Genomic DNA, 23,425 nt, shown 5'->3' with positions numbered 1-23,425 from the left:
TTGGACAGCATGCCAAAACAAATATTTTCACTGTACCCCAGTGCAGATGACCATAAGAAATGGGTATTAAATCGTTTTTTTTTAAACAACATCACAGAAATTATTTGTTTTAAATGTTTGTAGGATAAAACTGAAACATTGTTTCTTCTTGCAAGGTAATGCTACAAGGTGTACTACAAGAGAGAGAAAAAAAACAAAGTGTCTATATAAGTGAGTGGATATGGCTGATTCTGCATTTCACATTTCAGACCTATTCATTTGTCCTCACAACAAGCTGAAAACATTTGTGGAGGCCAATTCACTGGATGTTTTCAAGAGAGAGTTAGATTTAGCTCTTAGGGCGACAGTAATCAAGAGATATAGGGAAAAAGCAGGAATGGAGTACTGATTTTAGATGATCAGCCATGGCTTGAAGGGCCAAAAAACCTATTCCTGCAACTATTTTTCTATGTTTCTCTGCCACCATAGTGGGCTGGATAGCAAACAATGATGAGACAAAGTAGAGGGACAACTACAGGACTGTTTGGAGTCTGTAGACTGGGCAATGTTCAAGGACTCGGCAACGGACTTGAACAAATACGCCTCATTCGTTACAGACTTCATTAAGAAATGTGTGGAGAACTGCATCCCAACCAAAACCTTCCGAGTGTTTCCCAATCAGAAACCTTGGATGAACTTTGAGATCCACACTCTTCTGAAGATCAGACACCGGGCATTCATATCTGATGATACAGTGGTCTACAAGAAGTCCAGATACGACCTTGGTAAGGCCATCAATAAGGCCAAAGGGGACTTCTGCTCCAAGCTGGAGGATGAGACAGATGTTCGGCAGCTGTGGCGGGACAATCACCTCCTATAAGGCGAAACCAGGAAGCAGCTTGAATGTCGGCGAAACATCACTCGCTGATGAGCTCAATGCGTTTTATGCATGCTTTGATAGGGAGAACACCGATGTGCGTTCCCGAGCCCCCATTCTCTGTGATGGTATTTCAGTCTCAGTCACAGAGGCCGACATCAAAAAATCCTTCAGAGGGGTGAACCCTCGAAAAGCACCTGGACCTGATGGTATACCTGGTCGTGTTCTAAAAACCTGTGCGGATCAACTGGCTGGAGTTTTTACGGACATTTTCAACCTCTCAAATCTGAGGTCCGAGGTTCCCACCTGCTTCAAAAGGGCATCAATTATACCAATGCCCAAGAAGAGTAAGGTGACATGCCTCAATTACTATCGACACTATTGCTTTTAGAGGTTGATCATGGCGCATATCAACTCCTACCTCGACAAAAACCTGGACCCACTGCAGTTCGCTTACCGCCACAACAGATCAACGGTGGATGCGATCTCGCTGGCCCTCCACTCCGCTCTGGACCACTTGGACAACAAAAACTCATATGTCAGGCTGTTATTCATTGATTACAGCTCGGCATTTAATACAATCACCCCCTCCAAGCTGTTTACCAAACTCGCAGAACTGGGTCTCTGCACATCCCTCTGCAATTGGATCCTCGACTTCCTCATTCACACCCTCTGTTCGTATTGGTGGAAATGTGTCAGCCTCAATAACAATCGGGAGCACGGGAGCACCTCAAGGCTGCGTGCTCAGCCCCCTGCTGTACTCACTCTATACTCATGACTGCCTGGCCGGTCATAGTGTGATCTCCAGTATCAAGTTCGCTGACGACACCACTGTTGTGGGACGTATCACTGATGGGGATGAGTCAGAATATAGAAGAAAAGGAGGGAGGGGGTAATGGTGGGAAAGGAAGGGGGGAATGGTGGGAAAGGGAGGGGGGGGGAATGGTGGGAAGGGGGGGGTGATGGTGGGGGGGGGGGGGTGGTGGGAAGGGCGGGGGGAATTGTGGGAAAGAAAGGGAAAGGGGAAATTGGAGATAGGAGTGGGGGAAAGAAAGTAAGGGAGAGAAGAAAGTGTCGGTGGGGAAAGGGAAAGGGAAGGGGAAAGGGAAGGGGAAGGGGAAGGGAGGTGTTTTTAAAGGTTACCTAAAATTGGAGAATTCAATGTTCGTACCATTGGGTTGTTAAGCCGGCCAAACAAAATATGAGGTGCTGTACTTCCAATTTGCGAGTGGCCTTATTGGCAATAGTAGAGGCCCAAGACAGAAAGGTCAAAATGGAACGTGTGTGGCTTAACTCTGATAATGGCCGCCAAGGCCTACTGGATTTCCCAGTTACTAAGCACTTTAACTTCCCTTCCCATTCCCATACTGATCTGTCTGTCCTGGACCTCCTCCATTGACAGAGGGAGGTCACACGCAAGTTGGGGGAACAGCACCGATGACTCTTACCAATTTCTGCTGATACACCACAGATAGCATTCTATTGATATGCATCGTAACTTGGTATAGCAGCTGCTCTGCCCAACTCCGCAAGAATTTTCAGACAATTGTGAACGCAGCCCAGTCCATGATGCAAACCAGGCTCTCTATCCTCAGATGGAGATCTGCACTGCATGCTGCATTGGGAAAGCAGCCCACTTAATCAAGGACCACCCTGGTCATTTTCTCCTCTCCCCTCTCCTTTCAGCCAAAAATCCAATATCCTGAAAGCATGCACCACCAGATCCTATCCCGCTGATATCAACCATTTGGACGGAACTCTCATGAACTAAGTGAGAATTGCCTGGATAGAATGAAAAATAAATATTTTCACTGTATCATGGTGCACGTAACAATAATAAATAAATATCATTGCTCTTGGTGCATTCATTGTTTTTTGAAAGTGTATTTTCAAGTACAAATCAGAAGATTTAATTCTTTGCTATATATGAGGAAGGCAGATTTAAATTTAGACAAGCATATTCAAACAAAATTAAACTGGTATTATAGAATTATGGAATTCACAAATAGGTCCCAAAGTTATTGTACTAATTGGCATTTTCCTAGTACAGCCTCAGCAAGATTTCTAAATAGCGTAAGTACTAATTTACACTTCATATCTCTTCCAGGTCAAACCTGCAATTCTTACTGGATTATAAAATGCATTCTCTTTCAAACCACCAGATGGCAATCCCTATTGTAATTTTATTTGTTTTTTAATTTTTCTTGTCCTAGACCCAACAGGATAATAACTGCACTTTCAAATTTTTGTTCAAAGTAATCTATCGGCAGCTGGAAATTTGGGCGGAGAAATGGCAGATACCTGAAGTACGAGTTGTTGCATTTTGAGAGGTAGTGGCGCAGTTGGTAGAGTAATACAATCAAACCAAACTCATGTACAATAAGTAGAGCGAATGGAAAGATAAAGAGTGCAGAATATAGTTGTCCATATTATAGCACAACAGTTCCAGAGACAAAGTCCAATGTCTGCAATGAGGTAGAGGAGAATTGGACGGTACCCTAGTTATGGAAGGATCATTCAGAAGACTGAGTACAGCGGAGAAGAAGCTGTTTCTCAGTCTGGTAGTGCATACTTTCAAGCTTCTTCCCAATGGTGCTGGGTAGAAGGTGGAATGACATGGATGGATCTTTGATTATGTTGGCTGCTTTCCCAAGGCAACCTGAAGTGTAAATGGAATCAATGGTGGGGAATCTAGTCTGCGTGATGGACTAGGCTATATCCACAACTGACTGAATAATCTTGCAGTCCCAAAATACTGTCAGCACTCTCAAACATACAATTTCTCGTGTCCTGGTTTTGAAATAACAACCTTTCTCTCATTGTCAGCAAGACAAAGGAGATAGTGATGGACTTCAAGGAGTGAAGCGGTACACATATTCCAGTTTGCATTGACGGCACCAAAGTAGAGATGGTTGAAAATTTCAAATTCCTAGGAGTCAATATCACCCCAATATCTCTTGGACCACCCATATTGAAGCAACAACCATGAAAGCACATCAATACCTCTACTTCCTTAGAAGGCTTAGGAAGTTTGGCATGTCTCAAACAACTCTCACCAACTTCTACAGATGCACCATAGAAAGCATTTTATCAAGATGCTTCACAGCTTGGTTTAGGAATAGCTCCATCCAAGACCACAATAAGTTGCAGCAAATTGTGGACACATCCCAGACTATCACACAAACCAACCTCCCTTCTAATGACTCAATTTATACCTCGTGCTGCCTCGGCAAGGCCAGCAGCATAATCAAAGATGAGTCGCACCCTGGCCACTGCCTCTTCTTCCCTCTCCCAACAGGCAAAAGGTATAGAAGTGTGAAAACGCATACCTTCAAATTCAGGGACAGTTTCTTCTCAGTTATCAGGCAACTGAATCATCCTACCACACCAGAGAGGAGTCCTGAACCTCATTGGTGGAGGGTTTCTACCTCATTGGTGACCCTTGGACTATCCGTGATCGCACTTTGCTGGCTTTAACTTGCACTAAACGTTATTCCCTTTTCATGTATCTATACACTGTAAATGGCTCAATTGTAATCGTGTGTTGTCTTTCTGGTGACTGGATAGCATGCATCAAAAGCTTTTTACTGTATCTCGGTACATGTGACAATAAACATGACTGAAACTTCTCCCACCAAAAGGGCATAGGCAGCAGATGCAGGTGAACATTACCATTTGCAGGTTCCCTTCCAGGTCATGCACCATCTTGACTTGGAAATATATCATTGGCTTTCATCATTACGAGGCCTAAATCCTGGAATGTTCTGTCCAAAAGTAATGTGGGGGTATCCTCAGAAGAATATCTATAGAAGGATTGTAGTGTTTGGGAAGGCAGTTCTTTACCAAGGACAATTGGGGATGGGCAATAATTGTTGGTCTTGAGAGCCACACCCAAATTCTAAAAATTAAAATAAAAAAAATAAGGCTCCTTCAGCCTAACTTGTAGTTTGTTGCCTGAACTGAACTCTCTTGGAACTGGCGAAGTCCAGCATGAGAAGGGTTGATGATGGGTTGATCAGAATTCAGCAACAGGTGGATGATCAATTGACAAAGGGGGGTGGCGGGGGGAGTCATCAATCAAGAATGAGGAAATTGACAACCAAGATGTGTATGGTTGATAATTAAGAGAGGATTTTATGGATGGAGTTGTTGAGGGATAAGGGTGATCATGGCTTGGGTCAGATGTTGGTGCATGGGTCCAGTGTGAAGGCTTTCATGATGGTGTGGATTGGGTGATCTTTAATTTGGCCCAAAGATCTGAAAGGGAAACCTCGGCAGCTTCTAGCTTCCGTTAATTTCTGTGTTTAACAATAACTGTATACCTGGACATTGATTTGAAACAAGGCTCCCAATTCTTCTAAATATGCCAAAAGTGCCTCACTTATCCTAAATGGAACTCTCAGACAATCCACCAACCATTTTGATGAATCTTACTGTGTGATGCACTGGGCATCTTTGAGCAGCAGTCATGTGGTGCGATAGAGACAGGTACAACCTTTTGAAGGACAACGGTCACATCATTGATTAGCTCAGGGGGAGCCAGATGAAGTGAGTTACAGAAGAACGATGAAGAAGACAATTCACCACCTTGGGCTTTGCTGTCCTTTTCATCACTTTGTTTTGGCTTTCTCTTGGGTAAATGTGTATTTGGAAAAGCAGTTACTGTTATATGTGTTGATAGATTTGGAATTGTTGAGATGAAACGTTACATGTTTTGTTGAAGTTGTGGCATTTTTACCATTCGTCACCCCCTAGTTTATATGTGACTTGAGAACCTGTTTTATTTTTAAATGCACGATGAAATGATTTGCCAGCTGAGCAAATCACACAAATTCAAGGGCAATTGGGTGGATAATAAATGCCAGCCTTGCCAGCTTCCTGAAAATTGAAAAATGAAAGTACCACCTCTTGTATTATCGTCTCTCTCCAGTTTCCATTATCCTTCCAGTCAGTTTCACAAGTAATACGAGCAGAATTAGGCCATTCAGCCCATCGAGTCTCCTCTGCCATTCAATCAGGGCTGATCTATCTTTCCCACTCAATCCCATTCTCTTTCCTTCTCCCCATAACCCCTGACACCCATACTAATCATGAATCTGTCAAGCTTCACCTTAAAATATCCATTGACTTGGATTCCACAGCCTTCTGTGGCAATTCATTCCACAGATTCACCACTCTACGACTAAAGATATTCTGCCTCATCTCCTTTCTAAAGGTGCGTCTTTTTCTTCTGAGGCTATGGTGTCTGGTCCTTCTCTTCCACTAGTGGATCAATCCTCTCCACATGCACTCTATCCAGGCCTTTCACCATTCGATAAGTTTCAACGAGGTACCCCCTCATCCGTCTGAACTCTAGCTAAGTTTCATGAACATCCTCATGGGTGATGTGAAGAAAAGGAGTGCATGCGTTTTCCCCTGTTCCTTTAACTAGATGTGTATGTGAAGTAAAACCAGAAAAAGCAAAAGAATATTCAGCAGTTTATGTTGGAAAGCAGTGACAGGATCAGTCAAAGTCAGCATGGATTTATGAAGGGATAATCATGCTTGACTAATCTTCTGGCATTTTTTGAGGATGTAACAAGTAGAATGGATAAGGGAGAGCCAGTGGACGTGGTGTATCTGGACTTTCAAAAAGCGTTTGACAAAGTCCCACACAAGAGATTGGTTTGCAAAATTAAAGCACATGGTATTGAGGGTAGGGTATTGACATGGGCTGGTTGGCAGACAGGAAGCAAATAGTAGGAATAATTGTGTCCTTTTCAGAATGGCAGGCATTGACTAGTAGTGGAGGGTTGGTGCTGGGACCACAGTTATTTACAATATATAGATAATAGACAATAGACAATAATTGCAAGAGTAGGCTATTCGGCCCTTCGAGCCAGCACCGCCATTCAATGTGATCATGGCTGATCATCCCCAATCAGTACCCCGTTCCTGCCTTCTCCCCATATCCCCTGACTCCGCTATCTTTAAGAGCCCTATCTAACTCTCTCTTGAAAGTATCCAGAGAACCGGCCTCCACTGCCCTCTGATGCAGAGAATTCCACCGACTCACAATTCTCTGTGAGAAAAAGTGTTTCCTCATCTCCGTTCCAAATGGCTTACCCCTTATTCTTAAACTGTGGCCCCTGGTTCAGGACTGCCCCAACACCGGGAACATGTTTCCTGCCTCTAGCGTGTCCAAACCCTTAACAATCTTATACGTTTCAATAAGATTGCCTCTCATCCTTTTAAACAGCAGCGTGTACAAGCCCAGCCGCTCCATTCTCTCGGCATATGACAGTCCCGCCATCCCGGGAATTAACCTTGTAAACCTACGCTGCACTCCCTCAATAGCAAGAATATTGCTAATATATTAACGATTTAGACAAGGGAATTAAATATGACATCTCCAAGTTTACAGATGACACAAAGCTAGGTGGCAGTGTGAGCTGCGATGAGGATACTATGAGGTTGCAGGGTGACTTGGATAGTGGGCAGGTGCATGGCAGATGCAGTATAATGTGGATAAAGGTGATGTTATCTACTTTGATGGCAAGAACAGGAAGGCAGATTATTATCTGAATGGTGTCAGATTAAGAAAAGGGGGAGGTGCAAGGAGACCTGGGTGTGCTTGTACATCAGTCACTGAAAGTAAGCATGCGGGTACAGCAGGCAATGAAGAATACTAATGGCATGTTGGCCTTCATTGTGAGAGGATTTGAGTTTAGGAGCATGGAGGTCCTACTGCAGTTGTACAGGGCCCTGGTGAGACTGCACCTAGAGTATTTTGTGTAATTTTGGTCTCCTAATTTGAGGAAGGACATTATTGCTATTGAGGGAGTGCAGCGTAGGTTCACAAGGTTAATTCCCGGGATGGCGGGACTGACATATGATGAAAGAATGGGTCGACTGGGCTTGTATTCATTTAGAAGGATGAGAGGGCATCTTATAGAAATATATAAAATTCTTAAAGGATTGGACAGGCTAGATGCAGGAAAAATATTCCTGATGTTAGGGGAATCCAGAACCAGGGGTCACAGTTTAAGATTAGGGGATAGGCTATTTAACATTGAGATGAGGAAAAACATCTTTACCCAGAGAGTTGTGAATCTGTGGAATTCTCTGCCACAGAAGGCAGTGGAGGTCAATTCACTGGATGTTTTCAAGAGAGAGTTAGATTTAACTCTTAGGTCTAGAGGAATTAAGGGATATATGGGGAAAAGCAGGTACTGGGTACTGATTTTAGATGATCATGATCATATTGAATGACGGTGCTGGTTCCAAGGGCCGAATCGCCTACTCTTACACCTATTTTTCTATGTTTCTCTGTGGGAACCGAGAAACCGAGTCAATGTTTCAGGTTCTACTAAAATCTGCCTGAAGAGCTCAGCGGGTGGAGCAGTATCTGTGAATGGGGGAGACTGACCTTTCAGCTTGATTACTTTTCTTCAAGCATTGGTAAATTCGGTTTCACTCCTCATAAATGCTGTCTGACCAACTGTGCAATTCCGGAATGTTCGGGTTTTATGTCAGATTTCCACCATTTGCTGTTCTCCAGTTGCCGGAGGTTTTTTTTACAGCCTCGCCATTGCCCAGTGTCGGGGGTCGGGTGGCCGCTCGGCCCTTTCAACAGGCCCCGCCCGCGGGGCGCGGCTCCAGTCTCGCGAGACTCCGCCGATCGCGGGAGGAGGAGGAGGAGGAGGAGCGCGCAGTCGGAGCGAGCAGTCGGTGGCGGGTCGGGTCGGGTCGGCGATTGCGAGGTCAGTCTGGGGATGGGCCGGTCTCGGCCAAAACCCAACCCGCCGTCAGGCCATCACATTCATAACGTACAATCGCCTCGGCCGAGAGCTTGTGAGCGGATTTATCGGCTGGGATGGGCGCTTCCTTTCAGGTGGCGCAGGCGTATGGGGAGGGTAGGAGAGGAAGGAAGTATTTGGAGGGTGGGATGAGACGGACGGGGTAGGTGGGGGGCTGAAGAGGGTGGGAGTGAGGGATGGGATTTGTAGATGGGGTCAGATGGGAGTTGGGGAGGAATCGATATGAAGGTGGGGATTGGGTGAGGAAGGGGAGCTGCGATCGAGACTGGGTGAGGGGGTTGAATAGAGGAGAGAGAGGAATGAGGTGGGGCTTGAAGAGGGGGGCTGCGGATGGGATGAGTTGGAATGGTGGCTGTTGAAGGGTAATGTAGGTTTTGGAATGGGGAGGTGGGCAAGATTTAAGAGGGAGGAATGTGGGGGTGTTGATTGTGAGGGAGTCAGAGGATTTGATGTATGACAAAGGTGAAATGTGGTGGAGTGAATTGAAGTTGTCTCTGTAGATAGTTGGAAATTCCCTTAAATCTGTTCAGTGCAAACAATGTGTAATATTCCATCTGCAAGAATAATATCCATTGAAGATTTAAACTATAATGTGCTGGAAAAGTGATTTGTGTTTCAACAATGAATTCCAGTAATTGTATTTGTGAATTACAGCAATGACAATAAATGTTATTTGTGCAGGGAATGTGCTGCATTTTCAATTCAGCATCTTAGTTTAAAATTATGTCTTGGAGAATATACTGTAGACCGTGTGAATATAGCTTTACATTAACTGTATCTGTCCTAAAATTTTACATTATTGAGAACAAATGACATTTTAATCTATATTTAAGTAGCAACTTTGTTCTGTTTTGGAATCTGTCATGGGCTTTTGTTTAAAATTAGACATGCATATTTTTGTTTGTTCAGCCAGATCCCAAAGATTTGAAATTTAGCTTCTAACTAAATCGTTGTAACTTGCCCTAGTACTGGTTCTGAGTATCAATAACGTGCTTAATAGTTACTATATGAATTTAGAAACCTCATAGAATGACAACCAACAGTAAACGGAACCTGGCAGACCACATGCTCAATCACCAGCCATCTAGTTTTTAAACCCATTTAAGTCAGAATAACCTCTCACTTGGTAAAACAACTAATTTTGTGATTCTGTGAAATTAAAGTGTATACCCTGCATGTAAACTTGGTTTGTGGGAGGAGCCTGATGAATTTCCAGGACTAATTTTGTTTCTATGTCACCTCGGGTCAGAGCCTTCAATATTGAAATGTGGCTATGGCACTCCATGTGTGGATAATATGAATAGAAGTGATGCAGAAAGGTGCCAGTGGTGAAGCTTTATGCCTGAGCTCAAAAAGTTATTCTTGATATGCCTGTCTAATGTGGTGGCAGTACAGCAGGCTTTTTCACCATTTCATTCATGTATGTCCATATTATCTCCCACAAGGCCTACATCTGGTTGGCCATAGAGTTGTACTACACAGAAAAATGCACTTAAACCCAACTTGTAATGCTGACCATGATGACTATCAATGATAATCATATTGCCTAAATTAGGTCTGTATCCATCTACTTTCTTATCCAAAGTATGTGTCTACATAGAAACATAGAAATTAGGTGCAGGAGTAGGCCATTCGGCCCTTCGAGCCCGCACCGCCATTCAATATGATCATGGCTGATCATCCAACTCAGTATCCCGTACCTGCCTTCTCTCCATACCCCCTGATCCCCTTAGCCACAAGGGCCACATCTAACTCCCTCTTGAATATAGCCAATGAACTGGCCTCGACTACCCTCTGTGGCAGAGAGTTACTGACCTTTTAAAAGCTATAATTGTTTCTGCCTGTGCTACTTCCTCTTGCATCTGGTTCCCTATGACCATCATCCTCTATGTGTGCTCAAGAAGGAACTGCAGATGCTGGAAAATCGAAGGTACACAAAAATGCTGGAGAAACTCAGCGGGTGCAGCAGCATCTATGCAGCGAAGGAAATAGGGCGGGTCGAAACATTATCTATTTCCTTCGCTCCATAGATGCTGCTGCACCCGCTGAGTTCCTCCAGCATTTTTGTGTACTTTTCCTCCCCCTCCCCCTCCCCACGGATGTTGTTTCAAGAGCTTCCCTCTCACCTTAAAGCTATGGTGCTGATGTTTAGACATCGCCCTCATCACGTCTGAAACCCTGGAATTCTGAGCTGCCAGTCTTGCTCTTCTCTTAACCAGGTTTCTGTAATGGCCGCAGCATCAAAGCACCATGTACTAATCAAGGCTATAAATTAATCTGTCTCACCCATAATTCTTTTTGGGTTGAAATAATACATTTAAAACTATTAATCCCATCTTGTTAACCTCACCCTGTCCTTGTTAGACTTAGTTGACCTAACCTTTACCTTCCCCTCGGTCCCTTCCACTTCCTCACCTACTGCTCTGGTTCCCATCCATAGGTCATGCGTTTAAATACTCATGAGTATCATGAGCAAATCTCCCTGTGAGGTTGTATAGCGCCTCTAATTTCGATGCCAACCAGTCCATGTACAGATCTCACCTGCACTCGATACAACCCAATGATTCTTGTATCTGAAGCCCTCCATCCCATGCCAGCTCTTTAGCTATGCATTCAACTGTACTATCTTCCCATTTCTTGTCTAGCTAACACATGACACAGGAAGTAATCCCAAGATAATAATCCTAGAGTTCTTTTTAACTTTCTACCTAACTTCCTAAATTCCTTTTGCAGGACCTTGTCTCTCTCTCTCCCAGGCTAAATTGTTAGCACAGGACCACCACTAATTTTCCGGCATCCTTCGTTTCAGAGCCTTGCCGTATTATCCATTTTTGCCAAACTAATTGAGGTCAAGGCCTTGTAGGGCCAAGATACTGGCCCGCGAAGTTGGCCATAGAAGTTGGCTATCCAGCGTTTCTGGCTGGATTGGAGTTGGAGAGCTATGGCCGTAGCAGGCAAATTTGACCCTTCAGGCAGTGTGGAAGCCCCGTTGAGGCCGGGATCAGCCACCTCGTGCGGCCCAGTCATCACATATTTGAGGGGACTCCAGGAGAATTTCAAGTGCTCTCTGGTCATTTTGTCTGGATTAAAGGAGGCACTGGACCATCAGTTGTCTTAAATTCGGTGGTGGACCTGTATCAATATGGACCATGACCCTGAGCTGCTTGCCCTCCCTTTTCAGAATGTCCTGTGCTGGTCAAAGACATGCTTAACCCAGGTAATAGTGAGGCAACACAGGATCCTGGAGTCTCGCTTACAGCCCCTATCGATAGTCCCCAATCACTGTAATTTGCCTTGACTTTGACGTGATCCGCTGTACAACAGAGCTAATCATGATGCCACAGATCTGGCTACTGCTGCTTAAATTTTGCTGTCGTTCACCCTAGGGAGGCTGTACACTCCACTCCCTCTCCTAACAATATCGAAAATGATATACTTATGATGGTAGACAGAGCAATAATTAGCTAGATTGAAATTGTTTTGTTTTTACTGAGCAGGATGTTCTGGGATAAATCTCCATATTGTCGGGTAGATGACACTGTTGTAATTGAACTGGAACAGATTGGCAAAGGGTGTAACTAGTTCAGGACAAAAATCTGCAGTACCACAGCTAGGATCCAATCTGGTCTTGTGACTCTACTGTATATATACCTCATAATTTTATATACTTCTGTCAGATTGCTCCTCCGAAGATCCAGAGAAAAGAATCCAATTTTGTCCATCCTCTTATAGCTAATAGAATCCAATCCATGCCGCATTCTGGTGAATCTCATCTGCACAAACACATCCACATCCTTTCAATTGTGTGGAAATTAGAACTCTCACAACACTCCAGATGTGAAAATCTTGTTATAAGGACAATTGTGTTAAAGAGTTTCAGATTTGCAATGTCAGGTTATTTTTCTCAGGGTTTTCAAATTTAATTTTTGTAACAGCAAATTTATTTTGCTGCAAAATAAAAGCTGTATGTACATTGTTTAATTGTTCCACAATAGAAATGATTGCTTGCACATTTCAATGGCCACCCACAGTTAAACCATAGCTGCTCTAAAGACACAATCGTGGTTGATTACTGTCAGAAGTTTACATGGTAACAGTTTCTCCCCATGTTTATATCCAGAACCGGGTTTCTTCTGCTTGTCACTTTTCAAAGTAACTTTTAAGTGGTCCATTATTTCCCGATTGAAATTGTGTTATAACCAATTTCTGCTGCTGTTGCATCACTCGCGTTATCTCCAGTTTATGTTATGGAAACAAGCATTATACCTGAATCAATATCCTCCTATCTGATCTCACCATCATGCATAGCTTTCAGAAGGTGATGCAAGCCAATGTGGTCTTGATTGGCTGAGAAGGAGTAAGGAGCTTCCAAATTAAAGTAAGTCAGTCAGGGAAATAAATTGCGCAGTAATAATAAGGATCCTATTATCCAAATCTGAAGTGTGCTGTTTTTTTGGGACTGAAGTGGATATTTCTCAATTTTCATTGTAACCACTCTGTCAACACTTGTGACTGCCTATTTAGTTGTTGCATATTTGTTCTGAGTTTCCACAAGAGCTGATGAATGCAGTCTGTATTGCGGTTGCTACGCTGTGCATTCCACAAATGTGCAGTATGGTTTACATTACTTGATTAACACAAAGTCAGGAAGTGCAAATCCATCTTTAAGCAAATCAAGCAATCTCTGAAGGTCATTGTAACTTGAGATGCAAGTCTTTTAAATTCAGTACAGAGTTAATTTGGTGTGTTCAGTGGCGTACACTATTCTAACAGCACTGTTTAAACCCAGACCTCTGCTTCCGAACCCATTCTTATTCTCTGAGGTTGGGGCAGTGAGGCAGCAACTCTACTAATTGTGCTACAGTATCACCCTCTTGAAAACATTTGAAAGACAGAAATGTTTATCATAATATCCTCTGTTAACATGAAGAATAGCTTTTTTTAACCAAAGCATTATTTATTGAAGTTTATGTCAATTATGTCAATTGTCAGAGAAGCTTGTGTGCACAACAATGACTTCACTTTAAAATTAATTTTGAAGTATTAGAAAGTTTTGGACCTCTTTAATAAAGAAGGTGGAGAGAATCCAGAATATTATGGGCCAGTGAACCTCAGTTCAGTGGTCGGGAGGCTGTTGGAGATTATTCTTTGGGGTAGGATTTACTCCCATTTTGAAGAATGGGCTAATTAGGGACAGTCCACATGGATTTGTATGTGGCAGGTCATGTCTTACTAACTTCATCAAGTTTTTTTGAGAAGGTGATGGTGGAGCCATGGATGGCTACATGGGCGTTTGATAATGTCCTCCATGCTAGGCTGATCAAGAAGATTAAGATGCATTGAATTCATGGATACTTGTTGTACAGATTAGGAACTGGCTTACTCATAGAAGACAGAGGGTTGTGGTAGGCTTGGGCAAGGAAATCTCTAATTGCATTCTGACTAGGAGGAGAAGGCATGAAAGAAGAATGGGAAATCGAGGAGAACCCTTTCTCTTTGGAGAAGAGTATAACTATTATGTGGTAGTTTTCAGCAAGCCCTGCTCACACTCTACCTGATTTGGGATTCTAATGACTTTGTTTCCAACATTCAAGAAGAATGCTGCACATTAGATAATTATTATAACCTATTGTTCAGTGTTTTTTGTGACTCTTTGCCCTTCTTGATTTCCTTAGTGATTTGGGCTAATCTGATTGTGAATCCAGTGAATTATGTGAATTAGATTAGCATGCTGTTCTGCAGGACTTGTAAACAGAATATAGAATCAATGAAATGCTCTACGGTCTTGCACTTTTAGAAGCAGCATGCTAATCTAATAGATTTTCGTCTAGCATTGGGGTAACTACAATAATCTTCCCCAATCTGTCATTATCTGTTGACTCCAAATTGCTTAAATATGTGATTGTTTTCCTTTTGAAGTTACGTGCTGGTTTCGTGTAAAATGTGATCAATATTTGTAATAGAATGCTGGGTGTAAACAAAAAAACTTTCTCACATGTTTGTATTGTGATGGAACTGTCGTTTTATTGAAGTTAACATAATAAGATGTCCATATTGATCTTCCTTCCCCATGTTTCCATTCATCTGGCCAAGCATGTTTCATTTACCAAACTTCTAACAATGGCCTAGTAACTTATCATTGCCATTCATGTGTATTTGCAGCTTATTATTGCGCGGTATATGCGGCTGTTCAAAACCTACAGATGTAATTTCAATGCTTTGAATTTTGTTTTGATAAGTTGGTCGGCAGTACTGTCATGTTTGTATTATTAATGTAGTGGATAACTAAGACAAGCATTCTTTAGGTTTTACTTTGGGAAGTTACTGAGTGGCACAGCAGTAGAGTTGCTGCCAAAAACATGGGTTCGATCCAGACCACTGGATTGATTTTAAATGAGGATGTCCAATTCTCTTATCCTTGGACTTCATCCTTCATGCGATTTCCTTGGTTTTAATAATACCGTCCTTCAATCTTCTTTCAAATTGAAATGTCCATCATTTGATTTTTGTCTAGGTATCTATCCCTTCTACTTTTAAATTTCTGAAGTATTTTCCAACTCTGACTTTTATTTTGTGTAACTCTTATTGTAATTATGTTTTGAATGTTTTTTCAATATGAATGTGAAGAATGATTAGAGAGAGAAAGAAACTTGTGAGTTTGCAGCAACATATTTGTTCAGATTGGTTTCTTGGAATTACTCTTGTTTAATATTCTCGTGTTCGTCCTCCCTTGCACCTCTCCATCCCTAGCCTGTTCTAATGCTACAGTGGTTTCTGGTCTTTTTTACCTTCAACATCTCTAATCTCTTACTGGCATCTGCTGTCAGCTGTCTCGGTCCTGGGGTTCCTTCAAATCTTCCTTTCTCTCTTAAACCATGGTTTTAAATACCTTTCACTTCATCCTGCAATACTATTTTGCTTACTATGGGTCTGAAGAAGGGTTTCAGCCCGAAACGTTGCCTATTTCCTTCGCTCCATAGATGCTGCTGCACCCGCTGAGTTTCTCCAGCTTTTTTGTGTACATACTATTTTGCTTGTTTGGTGTTTCTGTGAACATTTGGTAAATCCAAGATTTTTTCACCATGTGGCCTCACTCCAAGCTCTTGTTTCTGAGGCTGGGAAAACCAATTGTTTTTCCTGCAGTATTTTGCTCTAGGCTGTTGGCCTTTAGATATTTTGCATGTCAATGCGGATGGTGTGACTTTGTTTTCATTACATAAAAAATGTAACACTGCTTTGTCTGTCACTCACACACAGTATATAGAATCGGTGCTTTACTGTCTAGCACTATTTTAGAAACAACATGCTAAATAGTTGAAGCATCTGTATCTTGTGGCCAAGCTCAAGTTACATTCGGGTTTCATTGCGCTGGAATACAAAGTCTTTGCAAAATGGGTTCTATGTTGACAATAGAGCTTTTTGAATTATGAATTGTATTTGAATTCGAAAATAATAAATGACCAAATAAAAAATTGAGAGATTATGTTTAGTTTTCTTTTGATCTGAATGCTGCGAAATAACTAATATATTGATCATTCTGGTCTTGCATAGTATTGGTCTGTTCAAAAGCTCTAAAAGATCTGTTCAAACCTATAGTGTTTTTCAGTGAAGTCTGAAGAGTTGGTTGTGGTTACTAGGCTGCATGAAGAGAAACAGAACTCTGGTGTCAACTCGCATTGAAGCTCATTACTTTTTAATCTTTATCTACAATTAGATAGGAGGCACACAGGTCACAGAAATGGTTGATAGTTTAATTTTATTTCCCCAATTATATTACTTGCCCAATTAGAGACTTCAAATAACACTATTTCCAGCTATCAGCAGCATGTCTTTGTACTCACTAGAACGGAAATGGTTTGAACATCTGCTTCTAATTTCTACAAGTAGAAATGGTTTTGGCTATTTGATAGTAACTGCCATTGCAGTTTTGTTTGCTTGAAAACATTTTGTTTATTGCTTTTTTTAACTAATGCAACATTACTTTTCAACAATGAGCACTTGAACCCACATTTAAAAAATATTTTTTGGAAAAATATTTTCTAGATACAAAACTTCAAAATGTAAAATATATATTGGTGTGACATAAGGAGAGCTTGGAAATATGTAGATTCACCGGACTTAAAAAAAAAATTCAATTCACTGCATTGTTTCATGCAAAATTAATTTGGATTTAGCGTCTAGGATGCACAAATCATGATGTGCTCTTACGACGGCCCACGCGGCCAGAAGGTTTCCCGACGGGCCGCGGCTGTGGGCAGGGAACGAGACCGGATCCTTTATTGAGGCGCTGTGGTCTCTACTCCTCCCGGATCGCCGCCTAGAAACCCGGGAAAACCGCTGTGGGTGGGGGGGGAGACAACAAGAGGAGGAGCTGGCGTGCTTCGTAACTTTGTCAAAGCCAAAGGTGGCTGCTGTTTGTATACGTTGTGTATGCGGCAAAGAATTTCGCTGTGCTTAGTCACATGTGACAATAAAGTATTCCTATTCCAGTATTAGCCCCTTTTAAATGCACATGCATTTAAGTGTAAATTTGTGTAACACTGAGTATTTAATTTTTTTTTTAACTGAAGTAAGTGCTCGATATATAATTGTTGCACATTAATTGTTGGAATGCATCAGTTATGTAGATGTTTCAGGTTGAATGATCCAACTGCTCAAATCATCAGGTTAGGGAAGATAATATCACATGTTGTGCTGTATATCTACATATAGTTATGTTCGAAAACTACCCCTGACTTTTTAAAAGTTTATTAACTCTCCAGTAAACACACAGAATGACGTACTGTTATTGCTGCATCCTGTTTTCAACAGTAGTAGTTCCCACAGAGCTAGAATGGTCATTTGTTTAGCAAGTTCCAGCTTCTACTGTTTCATTTGACGTCAAAGGAGGCCACAGGTCCATTGACTCTAAGAGCAGTTTCATTCTCTCACTAACTTTCTCTTGATCCCTTCAGCCCAGATTTTCATTGGCACCTTCCAGGTTATATGACTGTTCTACACATTAGGGCAATTTATAGTGGCCAATTAACCAACCATCTCAACCATCTTGGAGAATGGGTGAATATGGAGCATTCGGAGGAAAACCGAATGCAAACTATATAAGGTAGACGTTGCAAGGGAAAATGCCCGGGGAGGGGGTGGTACGGGTGGGAAGGGACAAATTGACCAGGGAGTTACGGAGGGAGCGGTCTTTGCGGAAAGCAGATGGGAAGATGTGGCAAGTGGTGGGGTCACGTTGGAGGTGGCGAAAATGATGGAGGATTATTTATTGTATGTGACGGCTAGTAGGGTGCAGGTGAGGACTAGGGGGACTGCCCTTGTTACGAGTGGGGGGACGGGGAGAGAGGACAGTGTTACGGGGTATTGAAGAGACCCTGGTGAGAGCCTCATCTATAGTAGGGGAGGGGCATCCCCGTTCCCTGAAGAATCAACTATATAATATGGTCATGGGTGATTAAGAATGAATGAAATCTCATTCATTTCAGAGAATTTAGTAGGTGGGCCCAAATGTGAAAATAAATTCAGTTGTAAAGTACTGGATTATGCTTGGAGTCTAGAATAGAGGTGCACACGATCATAGAATGTCTATCATCAGATTTGTTTAGAAGGATCACTTGCACTTCAACTGTGTTGAATGTGGACAAGGCCTTGCCAAACTATGCCAGCAGTGGTTTGTTTTAAAATGTCATCTCATTTCACAGCAAAATTACTTCATCCTGTTAGTTGCTAAAAAAATCCTATATGCATTTTTACTCAGCAGTTGGAACATGGAGAATCAAGGAGTTGTGCAGCATAGAAACAGGCCCTTTTCACTGCCTTGTCTATGCTGACCCGATGCCACTAAATATATTTTCCTGGACCCGAGTCATATTTATCTGCACCGTACCTGTCCAACTGCTTAAAATATTGTGATAGGAACAACTACTTCCATCTCTAGCAGCGTGTTCCAGGTAAAATCACCTGAAGCACGCTGTGTGGGGAAAAACTTGTTCTTAAATCTGACGAGGGCATCTATCGAGGCTTGTTTTGTCAGATGGATAGGTTAAATTGCCGTTTTAATGAACAGAGTTATTTTTTACCCTTTTTTTCTTGAATTGCTTATATAATTAAAATTGTCTTGACTGGTTGCGAGGAGGGCAATGTTTGCAGTTTGCTCGTGGCTTTTGTTTTGCTGGTGTCTTCATTGTAGCTTTGTTTTTTCAGGTGAGAATTATTTGCATCATGTCACAGTCTTCAGACAAGTTCAAGGTAAGCATAATTGCATAAATGATTATGTATTATTTATTTTCACTATTTTACAATTATGTGCACTCTGATGACGTTTAGTGGAGTAATTCAGAAGTAATAGTGGCAGGCACTGGCCAGCTTTATGGTGGCCGTAATATTTTGTGGCAGCTTGCTTTATCTCTGATGTACAGTATAGAGATTACTCTTCTACTTGCATAGTGTGGGGGAGGGGGGGGGGCTGGGACAGTGGAAATAAATCCATTTCAAATGTATTGGGCAGTGATTGAATATGACTAAAGTTTCTCGGTATATCTTCAAGGATAGTTGGAGGTAATACTGATGTGCTGGGGAGTGGATGGGTTGACAACTTGTTTAAAGACAAAGCATGAGTAGATGTTCAGTGGAATTGTTGGTGTTTTTGTAATTGAAGTACAGTAGGTGAATTAGGCAAAATCTTTTTTCATTATTCAACTGAAAAAACAACTGGTGGCACTGTGGTAGAGTTGCTGCTTTACGGCGCCAGAGACCCAGAATCGACGTGACTCCGGGTGCTGTCTGTACGGAGCGTGCACGTTCTCCCTGTGACCACATGGGTTTTCTCCTGATGCCCCAGTTTCCTCCCACATTGCCAAGATGTGCATGTTGGGAAGATGAATTAGCTTCTGTAAAGTGTCCTTGGTGTGTAGGATAGAACTAGTGAACGGGTGATTGATGGTCGGTGTGGACTTGGTTGCTGAAAGGTTGGTTTCCACACCGTCTAAACTAAAACTTTGAACTTAATCTAACAAATTGCATTTCTATTTTGACTAGAACATTCATCTCTCTACATTATGCAATGAGCAGATAAATATATGCTGAACCAAAACGAGGAATTAGAAAACTTTATCAATGATCTGTTTGTGGAATTGAGATTTATGAAATATTGCAATTATATAGTTTGGCATATTTTACCTATGGTCATTTTTTTAAGAGACTTATTAATTTGGTTTCCCCTCGCTGCACTCGACTTGCTCAATGGTTCTGTGATTGTATTCAAATAGTTACATATCTGTTTGGAATGCTTCACTATGCAGTCAAGTACTACATTCCAGACCAGATAAATGTCTCCTCATATTGGCTTTGAGGGAGCAGAGTCAGGAAATGTGCTAAGGCATGGAATTCTGAATGCAGAGTTATTAATGTGAGGCAAAGGAAAGGGGGTGCGAGGAGATTGTTCATGTGGCTCAAAGTTTAAAGGACAAAGGACTGTCGGGCTGCAGCTGTTAAAGAATAGATGGGCCAAGGCCATGAAGTTATTTGAATTCTTAGTAGGATCTATTGCTGATTACTGATTAGTTTCACTGAGATCTAAAATTAACTCTAGTAATCTCTTGCTAATTAATCTACCTGTACAACGTTTGTGATATCAGCCGAAATAATTTTGAAACCTGCAGAAATGTTGGGTTATAGACAGTTCTCAAAACCCTGGCGTAAGGCAGAGAATGCCAATACCTGTCATGCTCAGAGGAAGAAGATGGTAGGCAGTGGGGCTCTTCTGTGGTCTGGCACCTCGGATCCCAAAAGTGCTGGAATCGAGAGTTTTAAGCCGTCGTTCAATTTTGCTGGTTTGGTATTCTGAGCCACCTTCAAGATTGCAGATTGAGAAAGAACATAGTACCGCAGAAAACATCACCTATTCCATTTCTCCAGAGATGCTGTCCGACCCGTTGAGTTACTCCAGCTTTTTGTGTCCATCTATAGTATAGCAGAACAAGCTCTTCGACTCAAGAACTTTCTTGACTATGATGCAAGGTTAGATTAATCCGTTCTGTTTGCTTGTGATCCATATCCCTCTATTCCTTTCATATTTGTGTGCCTATCTAAAAGCTGTATAAATCCCACTATCATATCTGCTTCGGTTATCACTCTGACAGCAAGTTCCAGGCACCTATCACTCTTTTAAAAAAAATTAAAAAATCACTCTGCGCATCTTTACCTTTCCTCTCTCGCCTTAAAGCTTTGCCCTTGAGTATTTGATATTTCTACCCTGGGGACATAGATTCTGTCTACCCTATCTGCACCTCATAAATATATACATTTTTATCAGGTCTCTCCTCGCCTTTTGTGCGCTCCAGCAAATGCCTAAAGCCCTCTAATCTAAAGAGCAGGATAAGTAATGGTTTGCCAGAAATAGCAGATGTGCTTTTTGGTTTTGATCATGACTGTTCCTGTGTGTGTAATTGGAAGTGTTCGGGTGCAGTTTTGTCTGGCCCACAACGTGAGCCACTGTAAGGTGCGGTGCACGAAGCAGGGGTGGGTGATGGGAGTCGAGGATGGGTCGGCACGTCATTCCATTCACATTCATTTTATATTTGTTTTATTTAAGTTTCTGGCACTCCATGGTGCTTTAAAGACACAGGGGAGAGTCATTAGCAGGCCAGGGGTGTATTGTTGTTTCATTATCACGTGACCTCTGATGGTCCAGAAAAACGGATAATGCAGAAAGTTTCGGAAACAGAGGGTGCCGGAAAATCAGTATTCAACGTATCAGAGTTTTACTGTATACTGACCCAGAAGTGAGAATCCTATCCATTGTGTGAAATTTAAAAAAACGTTTAGGTTTATTATTGTCATGTGTGAAAAGCTTTATTTTGCATACTATCAGTTATACCATACATTTAACAATAAAATAAAGTCAAACTCAAGTATTGTAGATAAAGCAAAGGGAAAGATAGAGTGCACAATATAGTGCTCAGCATTGTAGTTCCATATACAAATTTCAATGTCCGCAATGGGGTGGAGGTGAAACAGACAGTACCCTAGCTTATGAAACAATGTAGATATACTCTTACATTTTTAGCTTAATGGCTTGCATTATAACAGAAGAAAAGTGGCCATCTGGAGAAAGAATTTGTATTACTATCTGAAGAATGTGCAAACCAGCTGTGTCTCAACCCGAAATGTCACCCATTCCTTCTCTCTAAAGATGCTGCCTGTCTCGCTGTTACACCACCATTTTGTGTCTATCTTCAGTTTAAACCAGCATTTGCAATTCCTTCTTAAACATACCAATACTGCACATGGGGAAAATGCTCACGATTAAAAGTCAAAAGGGGTATTTTTACCAATGTAAATTGTCAACTGCATTGATCTAGTCTGAGATTTGTTTTGATCCCATGATAATTTTTAGATGTTTTTCTTTTGCTTTGAGATTGCCTGGATCTTGGCTAATGTCCAGTTGGATAGTTAGCTCTTTGCTTTGTTTATTGCAAAGTTCTGTTAATTTAGCAGCTTCTCTACTGTAGCAGAATTTTTTATGTTTGATCATCATATTAATAATTCATTTGTCATTGTTGATCTTTCCAAAAAAGTGATTTAATTATGTTTTGCTGTGTTGTAGTTCTTTTGCCAAATTATTGAAAATGCTTTTTACTGATATTAACAAATTTGGAACTGGTGGCCAATAAAAGAAGTACAAATATGCTCTTAGTTTTATGTAAATATATCCCACCAAGTAGATGCAAAATAATAAAATCATGACCAGAAAATAATGATACTCCAGTTGTGCATCATCGAGGAGCAGAGAAGGCAGTTAACATATGGTCCCTGACATTAGAACTTGAAAATTTTGCGTTGCTGTTTTTTTTCCAAAAGTATCTTGGCTGGAAGAAATTGGGTGGGAACTAGAGGAAATAAATTGGGGAAAGGTCGGTGAACTTAATCGGCAGGGAGTATTAAATGATATGGGAAAAGAGCAAAAATATCAGTGCAACTGTAAAAGGGAATAGCAGATGTGCCAAAAAAAAAAGTTTCATTTGACCATCTCAAATCTGATGGGTGCTCATGTCACCCATTCTTCATCAATGTTCATTTTGGTTTCTGCCAAAATCCCTCATAACAACTTTGACAACGTAATAATAATAATACATTTTATTTATGGGCGCCTTTCAAGAGTCTCAAGGACACCTTACAAAAATTTAGCAGGTAGAGGAAAAACATGTAAGGGGTATGAAATAAATAGTAGAGACATGACTAGTACACAAATTAAAGACAGAATTCAATTCAAAACACAATATGAGGCAATTCATGCACAGACGAAAAGGGAGGGGGCGTGGGGCTAAGGATAGGCAGAGGTGAAGAGATGGGTCTTGAGGCGGGACTGGAAGATGGTGAGGGACACGGAATTGCGGATCAGTTGGGGGAGGGTGTTCCAGAGCCTGGGAGCTGCCCTGGAGAAGGCTCTGTCCCCAAAACTGCGGAGGTTGGACTTGTGGATGGAGAGGAAACCGGCTGATGTGGATCTAAGGGACCGTGAGGGTTGGTAGGGGGAGAGGAGGTCAGTGAGATATGGGGGGGGGGGGGGGCAGATGGTGGAGGGCTTTGTAGGTGAGGACCAGGTATTTGTAGGTAATGTAAACATGCATACAGGTGTGAAATATCCTGGGAAAGGCAAGTTTGGTTGGTATTCACTGAAAGACCACATTCAATTCAGCATGGCTTCAGGGAATCCAGGAAAAGCACGTTTTTAAAATGGGGGTCTTTTCCATTTCAAACATGTTATCTT

General features: G+C 41.8%; 2 protein-coding genes across 4 annotated transcripts in view; one reads left to right on the top strand and one right to left on the bottom strand.

The window, feature by feature from the left end:
* Positions 1 to 8,443, bottom strand: part of hdlbpa (high density lipoprotein binding protein a) — an 82,122-nt gene extending 73,679 nt beyond the window's left edge. The window contains exon 1 of the mRNA XM_055645943.1: positions 8,265 to 8,443. The gene's annotated coding sequence lies outside the window, so the exon portion shown is untranslated. The remainder of the gene's footprint in view (positions 1 to 8,264) is intronic.
* LOC129703468 (septin-2) overlaps positions 8,336 to 23,425 on the top strand; it is a 50,417-nt gene continuing 35,327 nt past the window's right edge. For 2 of the 3 annotated variants that reach the window (XM_055645952.1, XM_055645951.1), the window contains exons 1-2: positions 8,336 to 8,598; positions 18,859 to 18,903. In XM_055645952.1, coding sequence (XP_055501927.1) covers positions 8,352 to 8,598; positions 18,859 to 18,903 — 292 coding nt within the window. In that variant the 5' untranslated portion in view covers positions 8,336 to 8,351. Of the gene's footprint in view, positions 8,690 to 18,858; positions 18,904 to 23,425 lie in introns of all 3 variants that reach the window. The other variant, XM_055645953.1, reaches the window with a different exon arrangement.

This window comes from Leucoraja erinacea, chromosome 14 (genome assembly GCF_028641065.1).
Source record: "Leucoraja erinacea ecotype New England chromosome 14, Leri_hhj_1, whole genome shotgun sequence".
In the NCBI taxonomy this organism is placed as follows: Eukaryota; Metazoa; Chordata; class Chondrichthyes; order Rajiformes; family Rajidae; genus Leucoraja; species Leucoraja erinaceus.
Note: the sequence above shows the minus strand (reverse complement) of the source record. Positions and strands in the feature narration are given on the sequence as shown.